At 41.1% G+C, this 21,247-nt stretch overlaps 1 protein-coding gene across 1 annotated transcript in view; it reads right to left on the bottom strand.

Moving 5' to 3' along the window:
• Window positions 1-21,247, bottom strand: part of nup205 (nucleoporin 205) — a 60,606-nt gene that overhangs the window by 32,470 nt on the left and 6,889 nt on the right. Inside the window, exons 3-20 of the mRNA XM_006633702.3 lie at window positions 19,304-19,475; window positions 18,271-18,415; window positions 16,474-16,633; window positions 15,481-15,709; window positions 14,225-14,389; window positions 13,693-13,868; window positions 12,873-12,989; window positions 11,504-11,644; window positions 10,187-10,337; window positions 8,920-9,125; window positions 7,758-7,940; window positions 5,449-5,502; window positions 4,857-5,066; window positions 4,061-4,160; window positions 3,164-3,301; window positions 2,142-2,331; window positions 1,452-1,572; window positions 688-769 (exon numbers count right to left, since the gene is read on the bottom strand). Coding sequence (XP_006633765.1) covers window positions 688-769; window positions 1,452-1,572; window positions 2,142-2,331; window positions 3,164-3,301; window positions 4,061-4,160; window positions 4,857-5,066; window positions 5,449-5,502; window positions 7,758-7,940; window positions 8,920-9,125; window positions 10,187-10,337; window positions 11,504-11,644; window positions 12,873-12,989; window positions 13,693-13,868; window positions 14,225-14,389; window positions 15,481-15,709; window positions 16,474-16,633; window positions 18,271-18,415; window positions 19,304-19,475 — 2,740 coding nt within the window. The remainder of the gene's footprint in view (window positions 1-687; window positions 770-1,451; window positions 1,573-2,141; window positions 2,332-3,163; window positions 3,302-4,060; window positions 4,161-4,856; window positions 5,067-5,448; window positions 5,503-7,757; window positions 7,941-8,919; window positions 9,126-10,186; window positions 10,338-11,503; window positions 11,645-12,872; window positions 12,990-13,692; window positions 13,869-14,224; window positions 14,390-15,480; window positions 15,710-16,473; window positions 16,634-18,270; window positions 18,416-19,303; window positions 19,476-21,247) is intronic.

A 21,247-nucleotide genomic window follows, 5' to 3' on the forward strand; every position in this document is an offset into this window, starting at 1 on the left:
ATTGTCCATGCTGATATAAAGCACTGAAGTTAGAATACACCATGAATTGGCAAGAACTCAAAGCAGCTTCAACTAAACAGCTCAAATTTGTTGAGCTTAATGACTCACAGGCTTCAACTGCATCAGAGGGATGAATATGCAATCACATATTGACTGTAATGCTCTTGAATTTACAATTAATGTCTCCCAGTATGTACTGTATGACTGTATGGTCACTTGAAATCACTGGGTTAACACTGTATGTTTTGTTCTAATATAGTCATTATAAATGTCATGATTACAAACACTAATTTCTTGAATGTAAAGTAAAAATAACAGCTCTAAATTTATTGATATGTACTCCAAAGTTTACAATACTTTTAAAAGGCACCACATACTCCTTTTATTCAAAGGATCTTTAACATTCCTATGGATGAACAGCACAACCATCTCTTTTCCTCAATTTAATATGCACTGCAATTCTACACCATCTTGATTTGAATGTTGGTCTTAAATCTTAAAGCACCTTTGTGTTTGACCTACAAGAATCCACAGGTGCCAAATCTAAGAAAATTTCCATGAAGAGGTTTGTGAGACCCTGTTTACTAAATCAAACAAAGACTTCTTTCTCTGAATCCTGGTCTGGTGCAATCATTAGAGACCCTGCTGCTGCATGTCTGGTGCATTCTGATCTCTGAAGTCACTCACCGTCTGCCTCCTGGCCCAACTCTTCTGCTTCTTCATTGTCTAGGCACTCCACAAACCCCGTCATTAGCTTCTCACTCACAGACTGGGGGCAGGAACATGACAAAACACACACTTAATTAAAACATGCATTTAAATTATTTTTAGTTTGAAAACAATTCTTTGTTGTTTATTTTCAAGTTCAAATGTTCACAAGCATTCTGATATGGAAGACGTTCTGGCAGCATGTTTTGTTCATACAGTGAAATATACGACGTGATAATAATATACTCTCATATGTTTCATTCACCAAAATGATAATATTACATATCATTTTAAAACATACATTTTGAATCACTTCTTTTAATATATGATGCCCTGTAAAGTAAAACATTATTTGAAAAATATTCCTTCCATCCATTTTCTAACTGCTTTATCTAATAAAGGGGTGAACCCAAGGCCCCAACACTGCAAGGCAGGAATATAAACCACTGCACCACTCCCTTAAATGTTGCTAAGTACAAATTAACAGTTCTTTGTGCTCTTTCTTTGGCTGGTTCTTATATGCCGAGCCTAATCAAACTGATGATATATCTCAAATGTAACAATTACATTTTAAATGACTATGTGACATTTCAATAAGAATTTATAACATTATAATGCCCCAGTATACTTTCAGATTCTGACAGCATATTGTTATAGGAAATGAGGTGTCTTATAATGTACATGTGCAATATAAGTGTGCTTGTGCAATGTCATTTGCCACAGGTCAGCAGCTCAGTGCTCACCTGGTCATGTGTGAAGTCCCCCACAAGCCTGGCCTGGATGTTGGGGTAGCGTGAGATGCAGCACAGGATTTTGGCGCTTTCATACGCCACCTCTGGGTTGGAGTTGCCATGGTACAGGTACCTGTGGAGAACAGACACTACGATGGCTACCGAACAGGGAGAGAATCATTCCTGCTGTGACTCACCTCGTTGCCTCTGTGACGTAATGAGATAAATGTAAAGGTAACATTTTACCTGGCTATACAAAAACTGGCACGCACTGCCTGAATATCACAGCTAAGGCAACCCACACAATCCATTTTAAGAATATATTTTGTCAGACAGAATCACAAGCAGAAATAAAACAAATCTGTTTTGAAGGTTTTACTTCTATTTTTTCCCTTTTCTGAGATAAAGTCATATTGGTAGTAATATAATCACTTAAAGAACTGGCCTACATAATAGCAAGATTCATAATTCATATTCATGATTGGATTAGGGGGAAAATTAAGTCCTACAGGCAAGCTAAAATTACAGATTGGCTTCTATTCATGGTAGCGGTTATGTACAGTAACTAAGGCTCTCTTTTAAAAAAAAATTTATACGTGAAACATTTACAGAACTGACTGAAATTCGCAGATGTCAATCATAAGACAGATTTACTGATTGAACCCCAGGAAGCCGAAGTCGATGACACTGCTGACAGCCCACCTGGCGATGTTGACCATGTGCTCGGCTTTCCGGCTCTGCGAACTGACCCCCTGCAGGAGCTGCTCCAGCGGGCTGACGATGAGCGAGGACTGGCTCTCCCGCAGCAGGTCCATGAACAGAGTCTCCTTCTGCAGGGCCAGGTCCAGCAGGCAGAGGCAGTGCAGCACTGCCCCCTCCAGGTGCTTCTTACCTGCCACACACAACAGGGGCAGCTCAAGCGGGGTATCAGAGAGCAAGGAGGGTGTGAAACCAGTTACACTCCAACTCGCACAATATGCTCTTGGCAAAGGCTCACATATATCCATAAGCTTAGTAAAGGATACAGAAATAAATCCCAGCACAGAGGTATTAGGCGTTTCCATGTGAGATTTATTGGGAAAAGTTTAATTTCTACACACAGTTCTCTGCATGAGTATCCACTGATGAACAACTAGGTACACTTAAATCCTCTTTCAGTAAGACAGTCCATTGTTACCTTGTATTTGACAGTGCATGATGCTTTGAGGTGAGACCACACACAACTGACCACTTGATTTAAGTTTGAATGTTCAACATATTAAAGCATAACATCACAGAACTGCAGTGTTTCCCTAGGGACCTATTATAAATCTGAGCTTTAGACCAAGTGGCAACACCACTTACCACTAGTACCTAATACTTCAAGAATTTGATTCAAACAAGTTTTACAGTATCTTATTACAATTTTGACAATTAATTGTGTACTGCCTGTCTTGAGTTTTTTTTTCCTTCAAATTATTTTGATTAAGAGTGAACCAAGCCCAGGATCACACACAAGTTACGAAGACGCTGCAGGGTCTAATAATTTTACTTTATAGTTTACAGTATTGTAGCTGAACTAAAACAGGACTGGGGGGGTGGAGCAGTATTAAACAGAATTAACAACAAAAACTAATCGCAGCACCAAAGAGCTGTTTATTAACAAGATAAATCGTTGTGCTTCTGTTTTTTATTTATCAGAAATACAACCTCAGTGCAAAATGTGAGCGATAAAGATGACTGACCTGGGAAGGGGGCATAGGTGTCCAACAACTTCACGCCCTCCTCCAGCAGACTGAGGCACAGGGTGAACATGGGCGAGTCGTTCAGCAGGTGGAACATCACGCTGTATCCAGGAGGCATGTTCGCCGGCACCTGCTCACCTGGAAACAGGTTTTTACCACCTTAGGGTCTAGTAACCATGCTACAGAAGATCAATTAACTATGTGCAGGATGAAGGAATGAGTCAGGAAAGACAATGGTGCTGTGCACCAAAAGGTAGAACTCAGTCTCTTTGGTCAAGATTCAAAATTGCAGAAAGAACAAACTAAACTTCAACCACCACATGTTTAATGCGGACCAGATTACATAAACGGAAGGTAAGGGCAAGTGTATTCACAACAATTCTTTTATAGACACAGTTGTGGGTATTAGGATCAAACTATTAGGAATGATTTTTCTAATCATTTATCAGAAGCTGCTCCAACAGGATTCTTAAAGCAAAAAGCCTGCAACCAAAAAAGCAAGAGTGCCCTAAATCAAAACTTCATAAGCCTTGGAAAGAGCATTATTAACCACCAGATGTTAACACAGTATGATAGAGAGGATAGTTGTGGAGTCTTTCATAAGATCACATGGCTTCATAAAGTGTTTTACTTCCTTTGGGCCTTAATCTTCATGGGGCAACCACAGCGCAGTTGTAAAGAGGTCCGCATAAAACTGCACTTTCAACACGCGCATTGTCCTACCTGAGAACAATTCCCGGCTCTGCCCACTCATCATACAATTTGGCATACACAGAAGAACACTCAAAATGTTGTGCCATTGTTTTCCCAAACAAAACACTGGAATGACATTATATCTCCAGATGACAAAAATGATTGTGTGCATGAAGTTTCTTGTCATCTAGAGTGAGATCTGACCTTGAAGTTCCACCATCTCCTGCACAAAGTCACTGGGCTGGGGTTCGTAGTCTCGCAACAGCTTGTGGAACACCTCCAGTACTGCCTCTGCAACCTCCCACTATGGGTACAGCCAGAACACAGACACACTCACCTCGTTAGCAGCCAGCACATTTCCCTAGGTGCCACCACAGACAACACTATCGGCACCTTTTCTGTTGACCAGAAACAACGCTTTAAATGGTCCATGACAAGCAATTTATACTGTCATGCAGAAATCTGACACCTTAGACAGTCAGAACATCAACAATAAACATCCAGTAGTGTTTTCTACTACAACCATTATTAAGTGTTGCAAATACTGTCATTTAGCTGTTTTAATTCCCTTTGATCAGAAACCTCTAAAATGGGTTCACAGCTGAATGTATATGAGCTGCCAAGTTAAAGTGTCCTAGTGGCTACAAGAAGAAAAGTGCAAAGACTTAGTGTATATACATGTGTGATATTTTGAAAAATAATATTAAAATCAAAGAACAAAAAACTTGCAATGAGAGAATGAACAACGTTTCACAATTTGGGTCTGCATCACTCTCTAAAACATGAAAACAAAAGTTCTGACATGTTCAAGAAACTGCGTGAAGCTAGTACAAACTGGACTTGCTAACAGACCTGAAAGTAGGAGCTACATTTATCTACAATTATATTGTGGAGGTTTCCTCTCCCAAAAACACTGTGGCCCAGACTCGAATAGGTTAAGCGGGTTGAGGAAGGAGTCATGTAACTATGGTCTTCACCGCTCCAGCGGTGGGGGGATTACCTTCTCGGCGGCACGGCGGTAGGCCCGAGTAGGGAAGGGCAGGAAGACGGTGTCACGAAGGAAGGCCAAATATGGCTCAAACCCGGGAGGGCGCAGCCCTGCGCCCAGGTTAGTGGGGAAGGAGCTCTCCACCAGGGTGCTGATCAGGTGGCAGAAGGCGCGCGTCAGGGGGTACTCCTCACATCGCGACTCGATCTCATTCAGTTCGACCTGCGGAGGGAATAAGAGCATGCGCTGAGCATACGACAGCGACAAAGCCCTTCACAGCACTTAGGCAATAGTTACACCCACCACAGCCTTCACCATCAACCTGGTTTTTGGTTCCACTCGAATTTGAAACAAAGGACAACTTTATCCGATACCCATAACAGTACTTCAAGGCATATATTTTAACTGACCATACCTGCTTGGAGTGACATTTCTCATTTCCATTTATTTGATTATTAAAGACCACTATCTGAATTCTAAAAACCCTCTGGAAAGCAAACTTTCCCTTTAAACCCAAAGAGTCTCTTTGCCAGGAGTTTCAGGCTGGCAGGTGAATGTGTATGAAACTTTGGGCTGGAAGACATACAGCAGAACAAGCCCTTACTTCAATCCCAGAGGCCTGGCGCTGCTGTCCTGGAGCTCTGACTGTCTGCAGGATCTGAAGAAACAGAAACAAAAAACATTGGATTATCCTTCTATCCACACTGGGAGAGAACAATGGTATCAAAAAGGAAGCATTGCCACTGTAATTCACGATACTATACCCCTTGTTAACTTGGTGTTAACCTGGGCTTTGCAAACGTCAAGCAAAAAGAAAGACATTGTTTTCTTCCTGAAGGTCAGTGAACCATAAAGAAATCTGTCAATTCAGGGGCTTGTACTGAAATATAATACAATAATATATATTATAAATATATTATTTAATATACTAATATATTAAACATATAATAATATAATAATAATCTATAAACTATTTTTTGAATAGCATAATTATTAAAACTCTCATTATTATTTAAGAAACAGGAAGCCTGATTTAACCTTTTGGTTGACATCAGTTCTTTCAGAGTACCTGATATATAATTATCATTCTACAATATATGTGAAATTAATGTAATTGCTTGCACATTCTCTTGCTAATTTACTTAACCTAAGCATTACAACAGTTACCACATCCTGCGGAACTGTATAATAACTAAATCAAGCTTCTGTTGCATTTTACATAGACAGTTTAACACATTATTAACATATTGATTATTTATTAAACAAATATTGATTGTTTAGCTCCATTAAAATTCCACCTTGTTTGTTTTGCTTGCATTTCTCCAGTAAACAATGAACTATGCTCTATGAAGGCTGCACAATAATGTCTGGACTGCTCATGGAGGAAGACAGAAATTACCACACATTTAAAGGCTAATGAACAAAGCCAGCTGGCCCACAGAAATGCCCAAAAAGGGGGCATTACTCCTCCTAATCCACTCTTACAGAGTGGGATGGCAGTATCCTATATATCTTTGCTTCACACTTAATGCAATATCTGAATAGTTAATACTGTACATCTGATTTTCCCTTCACTATTGAATAATGTAACACATTGTTTCACTAAACAATACATACTATTAATAACCAGATCTTTATCTTTCCTCCTGCATTCATTACAATTATATATAATTATGCTCTCTTAGCTTTGCTAAGCTTCAGCATCTTTCATTTTACTGCTGTTCACTGCTACCTAGGGGTCCGATTTGTAGCCAAATTTAATTCTGCTACTTCTGTCTTGGACCCTTTTCAAAGTTCTTCAGATTCTCCATGTGTATTTGTTACTGACCTCATCAATGAGTTCTTGAAAATTGGTTTTGTTGTTAAAGGCCTTAACTCTGCTGCTCTAACACAATAAAAAACCGGCCTGGACCCCCCATGAATTTAAATACCCCATTTTCAATTAGAATTTTCTTAAAGTTAGACAATTCAGTTAAAGTACCAATTACAATTATCTTGCACCTCTGAACATATTGCAAAAGGTTTAGAGACCATACCGAAACCATATAAATATAGTTAAGAATGTGCTAATAGATTTACATAAGTAGTCCACTCCTACTGATCCTAAATGCAGCTTTTGATTGCACTGGAAATCATGCCATTTTACTGAACTGCACAAACAACTATCTAGGAGTTACTGAGACTTCTCTTTAATGGTGTGGCTCCTTGTTGGCAACCAGAAACAAATTTACATGTTGCCTCACAGTCAGATTAATCACCACTGCAGACTTCGGCTTCTCTACTGTTCTAAAAACACTCAAAAATACTTGCAGGCTAAATCAGATACTATTGTGGTTTCTACACTTTACAGCTGTCTGTCATTAAGATACGGATGTAACAGAATTTAAATTAAACTTTGATTTAAGAGTACAGACCGGAATTTAGCCAGGATACTAGGGTAATACGAACAGTGACAAGAAATGCTAAATGACTACTAGTAAGGATTTCATCATTAGAACAGCCCCCTAACAACACAATATTCCTAGTCCCTGTATTGGGGCATTGGATTGGAAATTGTTCATATCGAGAGGGAAAACCGCCGCCTACTGGTCCACCATAAACTGGTTTTCACTGGAGACCTATCTCAGTACCAAGTAGGTCGAGTCTTGCTTAGTTTCTGATGTCTGATGAGAATAAAACTAAAAGAAAGTAAGGTGTGGTCAACAAAAAGACGCAGATCTTAAGAACACAGCAGTAGCAGTACAGAGACTATAGCAGACATGAGATTGTGCTGAAGCCCAAGGTTGCTAGAAGCAAAATTAAGTAAAGAATTCAAGGAAAAACTTGGTAGCAAATTCAACAAAAAACAATGGCACGAATAAGACCTTCAAATCAAGAATGGATTAACATACCACAGAAAGCTTGGATATTTACCTGGGTGTACTCCAGCGACTGCCAAAGGGAGGCTGCGATCTCGGGCGATTTTCCAAAAGCAGCCAGGCAATGCAGCAGCTCGGCCTTCAGCACAGGCTGAATGCTGCACTGCAGGAGGCCCAGCATCACCACCACCGGTGTCCACTGGGGGTGCTCACACAGCGCCAGCCGCGCATTCTCGCTCTGAGGACGACACACAGCCAGGAGTCACTAACCCACGACACCCGCTAGCTGGACACACGTCAAGGCCTACTAGCTCCATCTCTGGCTACATCCTTTACGCTGGACTCAATAACGCAATGTTTTAGATAGGACCTGGGCTGAGGATAAGTAGACGTGGCATGTGAAATTGGGCAGTTAACTGGGATAACCTCACTAAATGATGAAAAACTCTGTATGAGGTCAAACTAATGATATACAGGGGTGGCGCAGTTTTTGATCCATGAAAACATTAATTCTAAAGCTGGTTAAGCTCTGCACAAGGATTGTGTGGATTTTTTTCAGAAAACGCTTGACATTTCAGAGCACCTAGAAGGGGAGGATATCCGCGTGTTGAACCTAAATGTTAATCCTTATTATATAAATCAAATCACGATAACAGAGAGAGATGTTTTCACAGATGAAGACTGCTTGTACATGTTCTGGTGCAGAGTGTAACAGAAGGTATACTTTTGTGTGTCTCTGTTGTCTTTCTGGAAATGAGAACCTTTTCATAAAAGACTAAAAATAATTTCAAAACCTTACAGGCTTGTGGTATGACTTCTTGCATCCCCTCCGTGGACTAACTTGCGACAGCACTATAATGTACCAGAGTATGCATGTAATTTTGGAAGGTTACACAGTACATCACCTCCAACCTCAGTTGCTCAATTTAAACTTTTGTCATTCTTTCTCAGGGTATTAAATCTTTCGTCAAGTAATCAGGCTTGCACTACTCAATTTTTATCTTGAACTGGAGAAAACGCCTGGTTTCATCTCCACTAGAGTGACAAGAAAAGTGATCCTACAATCCTGAGTAACGGACAGCAGGAGTGGAGATGCTCTTGCCGTTTAGATAAAGGTGGCAGAAATCACAGATCCCTTTAGTGGGAGAAGATTTAACGTCTCCTCAGAGCGACCACCTGTCACCCAGGGCAGCGCCTGAGCTGGCACCGGTACACACCCAGGTGATGATGGTGGTGATGAGCTGCAGGAAGACGGTGAGCCCGTCCAGCTCCCGCTGCGTGATGCCCCGCAGTGCCAGGTGGCGGTACTGCGATGCGTCTGCGCTGGGAAGGTCCCGCCGCAGGTTCTGGTGGTAGAGCATCAGAGAGTGGAAGAAGTGCTCCCAGGACACTGGACTGCCCACCGCTGCCTGGATGTTCTCCACTGAGGAAAACAAGAGTCACGTCAACAGAAGCCGCGCTGGTCTGCTGAAGAGCTGGCACAGGACAATGGGGCGTCTCATGTGAAGACAAGAGACGAGTAAAAGTCAAAAGGGTGACCCAGTGCAGTGAAGTGTGTTACTACACACATACTACACAATTAACTGAAGAAATGGAGACAGCAGCTGGGCAGGTTAGTAACCAGAGGGTTAGCACCGCTGTCTAAAAGCTCATGAGTCAATGCTTCTCTTCCAGTTTGGGGTGCTTTGTATAAGGTGCCCACGTGTCGAGGTGGGTGTCTGAAGTTCTATTTTTTTCCCCTCCATCTTCAAAAGGCATGTTGACCAGTCTCTTTATACTGATCCTATATTTACACTCTGTGACAGACAGGCATTCTGTCCAGGGTGTACTCTCGCCTTGTGAATCTGGGACAGGCTAAAGGCTGCTGCGAGCTTTAGCAGGAAGAATCTTGATCTTGAAGGTCCATCTATTCTTGGCTACAAAGCTGTTGCTTCCCCTTCATTTTGTACATCAAATAATGATCTGGATGCATTTCCAACAGAGAAGTAGAAAATAAAGAATGATGGTTCTTTAGATATCCTGTCATGCTCGAATATACTTTGTATTACCTGTTGGCTCTACTATTTTTTCCACTCTAAATTTTCACAACACTTTCATCTGTGATTGACTAAATACTCTCTGCCAAACATTTCTAAGATGTTAAAATTTCAGCAGAATGCAAGTGAAAATTGCTCAGTCAATTACAAACCACAACATATGGTTTGGAAAAGATATCTTCCTTTTGAACTTAGAAAAATAGGGAAAATATTTTTTAACAGGCAGGCCTAGAATTTCCACAGGTATCCACATGGGAATAACGTCATCCTATGAGAACAGAGCGGTCCAAACTAACTTTTATTAAACGAGGAAACATATACAACATGTAATATATTTACTGTCAGTTGAGATATAAATGAAGTTTATTAATATGGTTCTGACTGCTGGCTAAATTTCACCAACACAGTGATCATGTCCTCACAGCACTGTTCAGTGGTAGCTCATTACCATGTGGGGTTCCGTTTCCTTTGAGCAGGCTGAAGCAGTAGTGGGCACACTGGGGCCCATTCGCCAACCCCTTCAGCATTTTCAGGTAAGGGATGTACAGTGTGGAGGGCAGGAGGTCCCCCATCTGCCTCACAAACTTGGACAGCACCACCTGCAACACAACCACAAGCCCACTTACAGTCAGAAAAAAAATAGCTCACAGTGTCTGTGTATAACAGATCGCTTCCTTATCATTGGGAAAAACACACAACCAAAACTAATGCTGTCTGGAAGTCTTCAATATATATCCGGAGATAAATCACTACACAACTTGTAATCACAAGTGTCTAATAAACACTATATTGTCACAAGCTTTAAATTCAAAATTTTTCAGCAGTTACACTGGGAACTTCCGATCTCATCAGAGCTCATAAGATAAGAAAGGTTAGGCCTGCTCTGATAGGGATGGGAGACCAGATTGCCTCTGAGTTGTGTTAGTGGACCAATAGATGATACTTTCCCCTCTGGAACACAGTTTCCAATCTAACGCCCAAGCATGGTGACCGGGAACTCTGTACTATAAAGTGTGCTAATCTTTTCGCTAGCTAAATGCCACAATTCCAGGCCTGCCTAAAATTCCTCTTTTTCACATTTCCTGAGTACTGAGGTTGCTGGCACATTACTTTTATATGAACTGTATAAAACGTATATATTTTTTACAATGGTGGTACACTATGAATGACCCCAACATTTACTTTAAATTCCACAACATTGGAAAAAGGTTAAACAGTGAAAGTGAAAGATTTACAATAAAGAATAAGATGCCACCTACAGTACATCGAAAAACCACGATTGTTAGTAAGAACCCTAGACTAGAGTTGGAAAACAAGTAAACCATAAATGATGTTTACAGTTCAAAGTAAACTACTGTTTACAGTTAGAATTAAACCGCAACAAGAGATTACAAGAGGACTTACACCCAAATGAAGTTGGAAACAGTCAATGACAAATGATTCATGGGCACACATTTGCACACTTTTTTATCAATTAAATACTGGCAACAGATTTCAATATCAATTTGAAAGAGGATGAAGGAGGACATCTATTAAGAATTAGGATGAGGATTTTCATATTGAAAGCATGTGCTATGAAAAGTCTGAATTAATTCAAAGGCATTTGCTTTAAAGTGGTCCAACACTATCAAAATCAGTCATTTTGTTTCCAAAATGTCCAATGCCTATAGGAAAATTGACTTAGAAGGCAGTAAGTAGCTTTAATAGCTACGGTCAACCATACTCGATTCTACAGGGCATGCTGGGATTGCTGTAGCTGGCACACCTGTTTGTGGGGGGGCCTCTGGTGTGGCACTCCCAGGTACGAGCCTGTGAAGGTGGAGCTTTGATGGATGGATTCCAGTGGGCACCAGTACTCCAGGGCCAGCTCCAGGTTAAAGGGGTCTTTCCCATAGAACTCGCCGATCTGAGGGCCGAAAAACAAAGATCGCAATACACTGAACACCATACTTTCTCCATACTACTACAAGAGAAACGTGCAACAATGCAGGAGCGCAACAGTGGGTTTGGATCTTAGATTTTTTTTGTTTCCTTACTACATTCCAACAGCCAGATCTTACTCAAACTGCTGTAATCTAGCAGAACAGCTATCTCTGAGTTGTCATTTGTGATTTTAGCCATAAGAAGGTGCCTTAAGGACACATTAGAGAGGAAATAAAAGTAAAAGAGTGATCTGATGCAGCTGGTTCAATGAGGTTTTACTCTATAAATAGAGAACATCAGAAGAGATCTCTATTGGCAAGACCAGTTTTTCAGTGAGGCTAGATATAAGAAACTAGATATAAATGTTGGCACAGTTGTGAGTAGGTGTTCCCTTTGCTGCACTTGTATGTTTAAGTTTTGTTCGATGGGTTTATGGTTTCTCTTGCCTGGTAACAGGCTGATGGAGGCCTGTAATAAAGAGTGCTAGGTGTGTCTAAATGTCTTGTTGCCCTCGTGAACCGTTCCATATATGCTACAATATAAATTTAATATATTAATATAAATTTAAACTGTGTAAACATTTTTTATTAGGTTAACCAATGAGCTTAGTAAAGCTTTGGTTAGGTTTTGAGTGGTCTGTCCCTAACCCTATTTTTCCCATAAGCCCTGTTATTTTTAACGCACAATTTTTGCATAACACGTGATTTTAAAGGAACGCATCTATCACGTTAACGCAGAGACACCTGTATTTTTTTTTTTACAATTCCTTATACATCTCAAAGCTGCAACTCTTTTCACTTGTACGTTTAAGTTTGTGTTTAACTCCATACTTATTATATAATGTATTTTGATGGAAAGTCAAAGTATCCCAGAGATTCTCAACAATGGAAAGAAATGGTATGGCATTATAAATTCTAATATTTAAAAGTGTAAAATACATATTTATTTTTAAAGCATGTTCTAAAAAACTTTGAGTACTATGTAATATGTCAAGCTGAAAAATTCCTCACATCAATAAAATCTAAATCGGCAAAAGGTCTTCTTGTTCTTCAACAGCACAGGAGAGCAATATGGATCTTATATTGTGTCAAAGCAGCTCCACTGAACTTAGCTCCTGTGCAAGTTGGCTTTCACACCACAAACAAACCCAAAAGAGTAAGATGTATAAAATGTGGACATCTCTGTGCATGACCATGAGAGAGCAGACTCACCAGAATCATGAGGTGCTCCAGGTCTCTGCGCAGGGCAGCCGGCAGCTCACTGCCCATCTGCAGACTCATGTGGACCAGCCTGGCATCTTCATCAGCCCGGTTCCTCAGCTGCTTCACCTGGATTCACCAGCACACCATCAAGACAACGGAGACCGACAAGGTAACTCTCTCGCCTCACAGATGACACTCATTATCACTTGTCTTCTACACAATGTCTCAAACTAATTTGGATTGAAAGCAATAAACCTGTGTGCTACAGTATGTTGATAGGCTGTTCAGTACTTTACTTTCACTCCTAGAAAAGATACAGTACTAAAAAAAGTCTAAATGTGAAAAGCCATTAGGTCTAAACTGTAAATTTAAGGAGGGAAAATAATATATTTTGTGCTTTTGGGATGACATACAAGATCCAAATGGTCTTATTTTGCAAGACTGATCCAAATTAAACTTTGTTTTTCAGGGGCAAACAGATTGGCTGAATCAGTAAATACATTCACCAAGGGCAAGTTAAGATTTGCAGGTTTGAGCCCTGGTCATATCACCAGACTGGGATTCCTCAAAAAACTTTGGGCAGTAGAGTGGGTATATTCAGTGAGGGCTCTCTCAGCTGTCTGCAAATACTGTACTCCCGGTGGCATCCCAGGGCACCTGCATGCTTGCGTTGCTGTTGGTAAGGGACATGCACTTTAAACGCACTAATGAATTTGAGTTCTCCAACCCAGGACCCCTACTGATGTCTGGAAATCCTACAGCCACATAAAAGGAATGCCGTGTTCCTCTGTGAGGACAGCTCAATGTCTCCCTCTGCCAGTGATCTCACCTTCATGGGCATGAGGGACAAGAAGTCGGTCAAGAGGGAATGCATGCGGCGAGTGTAGAACTCCTCCTGTCCAAAGCCCTCTGAGCCCAGCATGGCCTCGGTTATGAAGAGGAAAGCGTTGTCTTGGATGGCTAGATCTGCAAGGGTCTCATCCCCTTCGGTGAACTCCACCAGAGCTGGGGAGAACGAGACACAAACATGCCTGAAACCTTATCCTCACAGAGGACAAACGCATAGTTCAGTAGAGATGAATGAAGTAAAAAAAAAGACATTTGGGGGTTACAATAATTTTAATATTTGTATTGCTGCTAAACAGATATAAACAACTTATGACAGATTCGAAAATAGACAAATGTAAAAGATAAATAGTGATATTTTCTAAAACACTAATATGTTAACTCAAGCGATTTTTACAATATAACGCAATGCAACATCCATTAGGACTGAGGTTAATGTCAATCCCCAAGCTGCAGTGTAACAGTAGTTACGCGCTTATGGATTAGTTTGCCAGGGAGCAGTGAATGTGTGGTACCTGTGCCCTGGGGCAGCTGGGAGAGGGCACGGAGTGCCAGGGCCCAGGCCAGTCTCACCACAGCCTGCAGGCCAGGCAGCTTCCAGGAGCGGGAGTCCAGCAGGCGTTTGTAAATGGCGTCCACATACTCCTTTTCCGTCAGCAGCGGGAGGGCCTGGATAAGATCTGCGAGAGAGCAAAGCGACGGCAACGTCAGAGCCTGCCAAGCTCTTGCTCCATTAACAGGCAGAATATAGAACTGATCCAGATTTTTTAAAAATTTATCCTGTGTTCCTCGAGCGCAGTGTTACTTGAAATTAAGAGCTGTCCCATTCAATCCTCTGCCATTTTCATCTTCCGGTATAGACAGAATATTTCTATGAGTGATACCGGACATAGACTTGGATTTCCTTAAGACTCCTTAACATAATACACATGAATTCACTACAATTTTGTAAATCCTCCTTTTAGCCTCCTGTCTGGCACTTCTGAAGGGGCAAGTCTGACCGGTCCTCCAGGAACTTACTCTAGGTATTTGAAGTGCCGTCTTGAGATTGAACCACAATCTAACTCGGGTTTTCCAAGACAAGACAAATATCACTGTGCTATAAAGTTATGATTACAGTGTAACATTTTACAGGAAAACATTTTCCACCAAGTAAATCTTTGTTTTTGTTCCCATTTCATTGGAAGTATGAATAAATCTGAAGGGTACTGTATGTTACTGCTGTATGACTATCATTTAGCTTTATAACTTTCATGGTTTGCAGGTTATACAGTACATTTATTGTTTCCATTTAGATGAGCGACTGACACAAGGGCACAGGATCAAAATACTCAACAAAACAACACACAATAAAATAAGGTTTCCAATCATTGTTGGATGACAAGGACATACTTTTTTGAAAGCTAACTGTGCATCAAAACTGTAATAATAGTCTTAATACATTTATCCTTAATGATTGCAGCCATAGAAGGGTAAGAATCACAGATGCAGAATGAATCTGTGGTATTTTAAAGATAACATTTTGCAGAATTGTTTTGTATTCTTTGATCACTTAGTATTAGGAAAAATCCTGAGGAACAGATGCTGGCTACAATATTCAAGCTACGATTAACAGAAGGGCCTTTTATCTTCCTTGTTTGATTACAACACCTGTGGCATCCAACCAGTTTATACAAATTCAATAGAAAATAAAAAAAAAGGAAAACGGACGTCTGGCCACTTATTAAAGATAGGATTTTGGCAACACCAAGACCCACTGTTATACACGCACCTTCCCTGTCTTCAGTGCCCTGCTCCAGGAAGCTGACATCCAGACAGTATAGCAGGGCCATGACAAGTGCCAGATTCACGCTGTCCAGTGAACCATCTGCCTCTGTTGTCACATTCTCCAAGTAGCCAATGACAGCCAGGGTGTCGTCTTTGTTGAGAGGCGACTGACAGGCCCAGGCAAAAAGGCACTCTGCTAGCGACTGGCGGCACTCCTTAATCAGATCAGACACCTGGGAGAGTGGGGGCACAGAAGCACTGGCATAGGATCTGGTTTTGCAAACATCCTTATTTCTGCAACGATTTACAAAACATAATAATCTGAGCAGACTTATTTGTACCTATAAAAACAACAAAATGCAATTATTTCCTGTCAAGAGTCTTTTTTTTTCTTTCAAAAATTCATTGTGGCCTCGTGTTTTATGAAGAACACTGATCTTTTTTAAAACTCACTTTTGTATTTTTGGTTTTATACTCAACCAACTGGAATCACCAGTTCATTATTTCTCACTAGGACTGGGACCCCAGGGGTCAAGCAGGACTCTCAGCCATACAAGCAGGAAATGTACAATGCGGACAGGATTTATCGGGTGAAATAAACCAACTTAGGTAATTTGAGGAAAACACATACATCTTTTTTCAGTTTACTTTGTTTCACTATTAATCTTAGAGTAGTATATTCAGGAAATTGCTCCTTCTTTTTCCTATGCATTTACTGTATCTTCCTCACTCTGAATCCAGTATAGTACTTGTGGCAGGTCAGACCACATACAGGCAAAGTGTAAGTGCTGTGTCTTACACAGCACTTAAAGAGCTTGTGGAAAGCTGTCCTACATTCATGATGCAATAGATGATATCATATGATAGCAGTGCCTTCCATGTATTTGACAGAAACAAAGCTTTGTCTTCTAGATCCACACGTGAAAGACTATTGCCAAGGTTAGAAAAAGTGTCACTGTGTTAAACCAGAGGTCGTTACTCAGACACATCTTCTTACCTCCTTTCTGTGCTTTTCATTCCCCAGGCCGCGCTCCTTCTGTAGTTTCTCAAACTCCTTGGTGACACTGATTTCTGAAATCAGGGCCAGGATTTTCCCAGTCAGGCCCTGACTCATCAGGTCATCTGTGAAGCGCGTGGTGATGGACACCAGCTCTGAGCTGCTTGCACACAAAATAAACCAACAATCCTTAAGAGAATCCTCTTTATAAAGGGTATTAATAAAACCATGTCTTCTAGAAAAATATTCTCTTCACAAAATCATAGAAGAAAAAAACATTTAAATTTATGCATGGTGTCTCACAATATTAGTATGTACACCCCCCCGAAAAATATGATATCTGTCATTCAGGCCCTGTAGCTTATTGTTGCAGTGAAATAGGAAAGCTAAGTTTAAACTGGGATTAGCTTGGTGGCTGTTTTGAAAGTTTGGGACAATGGAAAATATTAAAAAAGCTTTCAACACAAACAGGGCAAAAGGAAGAAATCATGAAAGTGAGTCCCAATAATGTAGCAAAGATAACTTCATTTGTTAATCATTAAAACAGCCATATTAAAAGATACAAGTAATAAGTTTATTCCATGTTGAAAAAAAGAAGAAAGAAAACACAATGTTTCAGCCGTGCAGCCTTCTTCAGGTGTGAGAAAGACAGGGCAGTAAGCAAAGGTAATGTAGCGGGAGAACAAAAGCTGGAGGAGTGAGAGGCGGGAGCAGGGGACTGACAGAGTGGCCAATTAGGTAGTGTGAAGTCAGAATAGGTGAAGAGAGGTGTGAAATGAAACCTCCAATGAATAGAGAAAACTTAGAAGAAAAGTAGTCTGTTGTTAAGGGAAGGGGGAAGGTGTGATCCTAGCTGCAGGATAATTTTGGTTTCTGTAGTCTTTCTGATGTATGAGTTCGGAAAACCGTCTTTGAGAACACAGATGGAGAGATTGGAGTGGTTGTGGCCGTAAAATGAGAAACAATGGGCTTGGAGAGATCTTTAATCTTCACAGCCCTAACATGTTCACTGAAGCCTCTGAGACTCAGAGACCGCTTCAGGGAACATGTTTTCCGAACTCATACATCAGAAAGACTACAGAAACCAAAATTATCCTGCAAAAAAAACCCTAAGTCCTCATGCCAGCAGCCATATCACTCACAACTGGCAACCCACTGAAGCTAAGCAGGTGTGAGCCTGGTCAGTACCTGGATGGGAGACCTCCTGGGAAAAACGAAGGTTGCTGCTGGAAGAGGTGGTAGTGGGGCCAGCAGGGGGCGCTCACCCTGCGGTCCTTGTGGGTTTTAGTGCCCCAATATAGTGCCGGGGACCCTATACTGTAAACAGGCGCCATCCTTTGGATGAAACGTAAAACCAAGGTCCTGACTCTCTGTGGTCATTAAAAATCCCAGGGTGTTTCTCGAAAAAGAGTAGGGGTGTAACCCTGGCATCCTGGACAAATTTCCCATTGGCCCTTACCAATCATGGCCTCCTAATAATCCCCATCTATGAATTGGCTTCATTACTCTGTTCTTCTCCCCACTGATAGCTGATGTGTGGTGAGTGTTCTGGCGCACTATGGCTGCTGTTGCATTATACACATGCACTGTGGTGGTGGTGGAGGGGAGTCCCCATTACCTGTAAAGTGCTTTGAGTGGAGTGTCCAGAAAAGCGCTATATAAGTTTAAGTAATTATTAATAGATTTTGTTTGTGTATTCAAATAAACCAGACTGGATAGGAGGCCTGTGGTTTATACTGCTATGATTCCCTGGAAGTACGTGAGGCTGGTATGACACCAGAGTGGGTTCAGGCAAACCTGAGCTCCAGAGTGAAGGTCTTTCCATGGCGGGACTGAATGAGAGAGCGCAGCGAGTTGGCGATGCACCTCTTCCCATCCCAGTACAGGAGCACGGCCACCAGCCCTCGGGTCAAGCCAGGGAAATGGGGCTGCTGGTGCTCCCCTGCGCACGGAGCCAACAGAGAGATCAAAGCAAAGAAAAAAATGTCAGCATTCAGACACAGTGAGAAAGCATTGTGCTTGGAACACACATCCTTAACACAACATAGTATAATTGAACTGCACTTATTAAGATTTTAACAGTCTTAATAAGTAGAAGTAGCAACTGGAAATATTAAAATCACACAGTTATTAAGAACACAGTAAAAAACAAATACCAAAAACCAAAACACTGAAACAGTCTTCTTTTTTCCCCGATAAAAAACTCATGTTTTTCTTCTAATAGAAGTTTAAAACATGTTCTCATGACATGATATTCAAAGAATAATGTAGCAAAGTTGAAACATTTGGACACTTCATCTTGTCTGTTTAATATGAAATTCGATTTGTGCCTCCTGGTATACAGACAAACAAATTTGGAAACTTTGCCATTACAGAATCTCAAAAAGAAAATGTGCTGCAGCTCAGTAGTTTACTTGGCAGAGCATCAGTCTCTCCAAGATTACTTCCAGCGATAAATTCAAAGGACCTACAACCAAAAAACACCACAGTAAAACCTACGGTAGCCTGGCCGTTAACTCTGGCAGTTCAGAACAGCTCCAGATGGCCACAAAATGCAAAGTGCACATTCACCTACCTATGGCCATTCATGTATCACTGCATCCACTGACAACACGACCTGCTCTAACCCCTCAATCTATAGCATCAAGCCTCAACCCTTTCCCACTGACAAAGAATCTTTCCCACAATCCAGTGAGTGTGATGGAGCTCTCCGGCTCTAATAGGTAAGTGCAGACCCAGCTGGGCAGAAGAGCTGCATCTGTGTGGATGGCAGTACTTTTCTTGAGTAGCCAGTCACTGGGTCAGGAACCCATCTGTGGTGACCCCATACCTGCCAGGAGAAGCTCCAGGGCAGCCAGTTCTCCGATGTTGAAGAGGTCACTCAGGATGAAGGCCTCTGCGAGGAGCTGCTCTGGGAGGAGCCTGGTGCCCTGCTGGCCCTGGACCGAAATGCCCTCTGTACTGGCTTTCTTCACCTTGTCCCTCTGCTCAGCACTCTTGGGCTGCCAAAGGAAGGGGGCATACAGTCACATATCACACACAGTATCAATCTCGGTCATGCAGGATCTTCCTAGCAGTGAAGTCACAGTCACACACTAACAGGAACAATTGGTAAACAGTTTTAATACACACACTGTACAGCAGGTTTACGGATACCCCTGATGAAACAGGAAGAACAAAATGTCACAAAACAGAATGGAATATGGATTGGATGACTACCTGAAACATCCTTGAAATAAATGCAGTATGGGGAAGCAGTTACCTCATGAACCTCTACTGCAGCACCATAGAAATTGTCCTCACTAGTGGTATCACTGTGTGGTACAGCAGTACTACATTGCATGACAGAGATGCACTACAAAAGGTTGTGGCAACGGCACAGAGGATTATAGGATGTGATCTATCAATCAGACGCAATAAAGCCCAATCCATCATTCAGGATCCCAACCACCACAAACTGTTCTCTCCCCTGCGCTCTGGCAAGCGGGACCACTATGCTTAAGAACAGCTTCTATCCTACAGCAGTACACATCCTCAAAAGCTAACTCTAAAGCCTCAGACTCAATGCACGTCTGCACTTTGTACTTTTTGCATGGTCTACCATGTTTTTTCCCCTCTCACTACTACATATTTATTGTCCCACAATATATTTATTGTTCCAGTTATTATTTATTATGTTTGAATGTACTGTCTACATCACCTGTGGGCAAACAGTTTTAACCAGCCTTTGAGAAATAATACAAAAATAAATGAGTCAATATTTGCCATATTCCACCTTGTTTGGTGCTATTTTTTCTTACATTTCATTATTATTGCCATTAGATGGCTCATAAACGTTTTACCACAGTGGTTCCAAACTGCATCGCGCCACCTTGGGGAGGTGCCATTGTCAGTCAGGGGTGTCGCAGGTATCGCCAGCCAAAGAAAAAATGTATTACAAGCAAAACCGGCTGTTCATGCAGACAGAATGTACGAGTTGCGCGCTACCTAGCTAGATTGTGTCACATGACACTAGGCAATAATAATAAACTTTATTTATAGAGCACCTTTCATACAAATAGCAGCTGAAAGCGCTTTACAAACCAAGCGTAAAAATAAAATCTTAAAATTCAGAGATATACTTTCAGTTGTAAAGAAAAACACAGTAATACAGTAAAGCAACATAAATGTCAATTTATGCTTGAAAAAGAAATAAATAAAAACGAGGAAAGTCCTAATAAAATAAAAACAATAAAAGTGAAATAAAAAAAGAAATATAAATAGAAAGAACAAAGAACCATTAACTAAAAGCTAAATCAAAAATATATGTTTTCAAATGTTTTTTAAAACAATGTACAATGTAGGCAAGAGAGATGGCAGTCTGTAAGTAGCAGTTGACCGCGGCTTCGGTGCTTCATGTTTCTAGTATGAGTGGTAATTTTGTGAGTTTTTTGTTACACGATCGCAATGGAGAGGTTTTTAAATATGAGTAGAAAACATGAAGGACATGGAGCCTAGTTATAAAGAGAAATGGAAACCAAATACAGAGAGTATGACGACAGTTCCTTGAATTTCTGTTTCACATGCAAAATTCTGGACACTGAAGAATGTCCTCAGCGTCCTTAAAGTGTTGGCTGCTGAGAGTATTTTTTGCACAAGTTAAATGAATGAACAGAAAGCTACTTTTTCTAACCAAGCTACAGTCCCCAGCAAAGTTCTTCTTTCACCATACCAAGTTGCGTACCGAGTAGCACAAAGCAAAAAAACTCATACTATTGGAGTACCACGGAATAAG

The sequence above is a fragment of the Lepisosteus oculatus genome, chromosome 7 (genome assembly GCF_040954835.1).
Source record: "Lepisosteus oculatus isolate fLepOcu1 chromosome 7, fLepOcu1.hap2, whole genome shotgun sequence".
Lineage (NCBI taxonomy): Eukaryota > Metazoa > Chordata > Actinopteri > Semionotiformes > Lepisosteidae > Lepisosteus > Lepisosteus oculatus.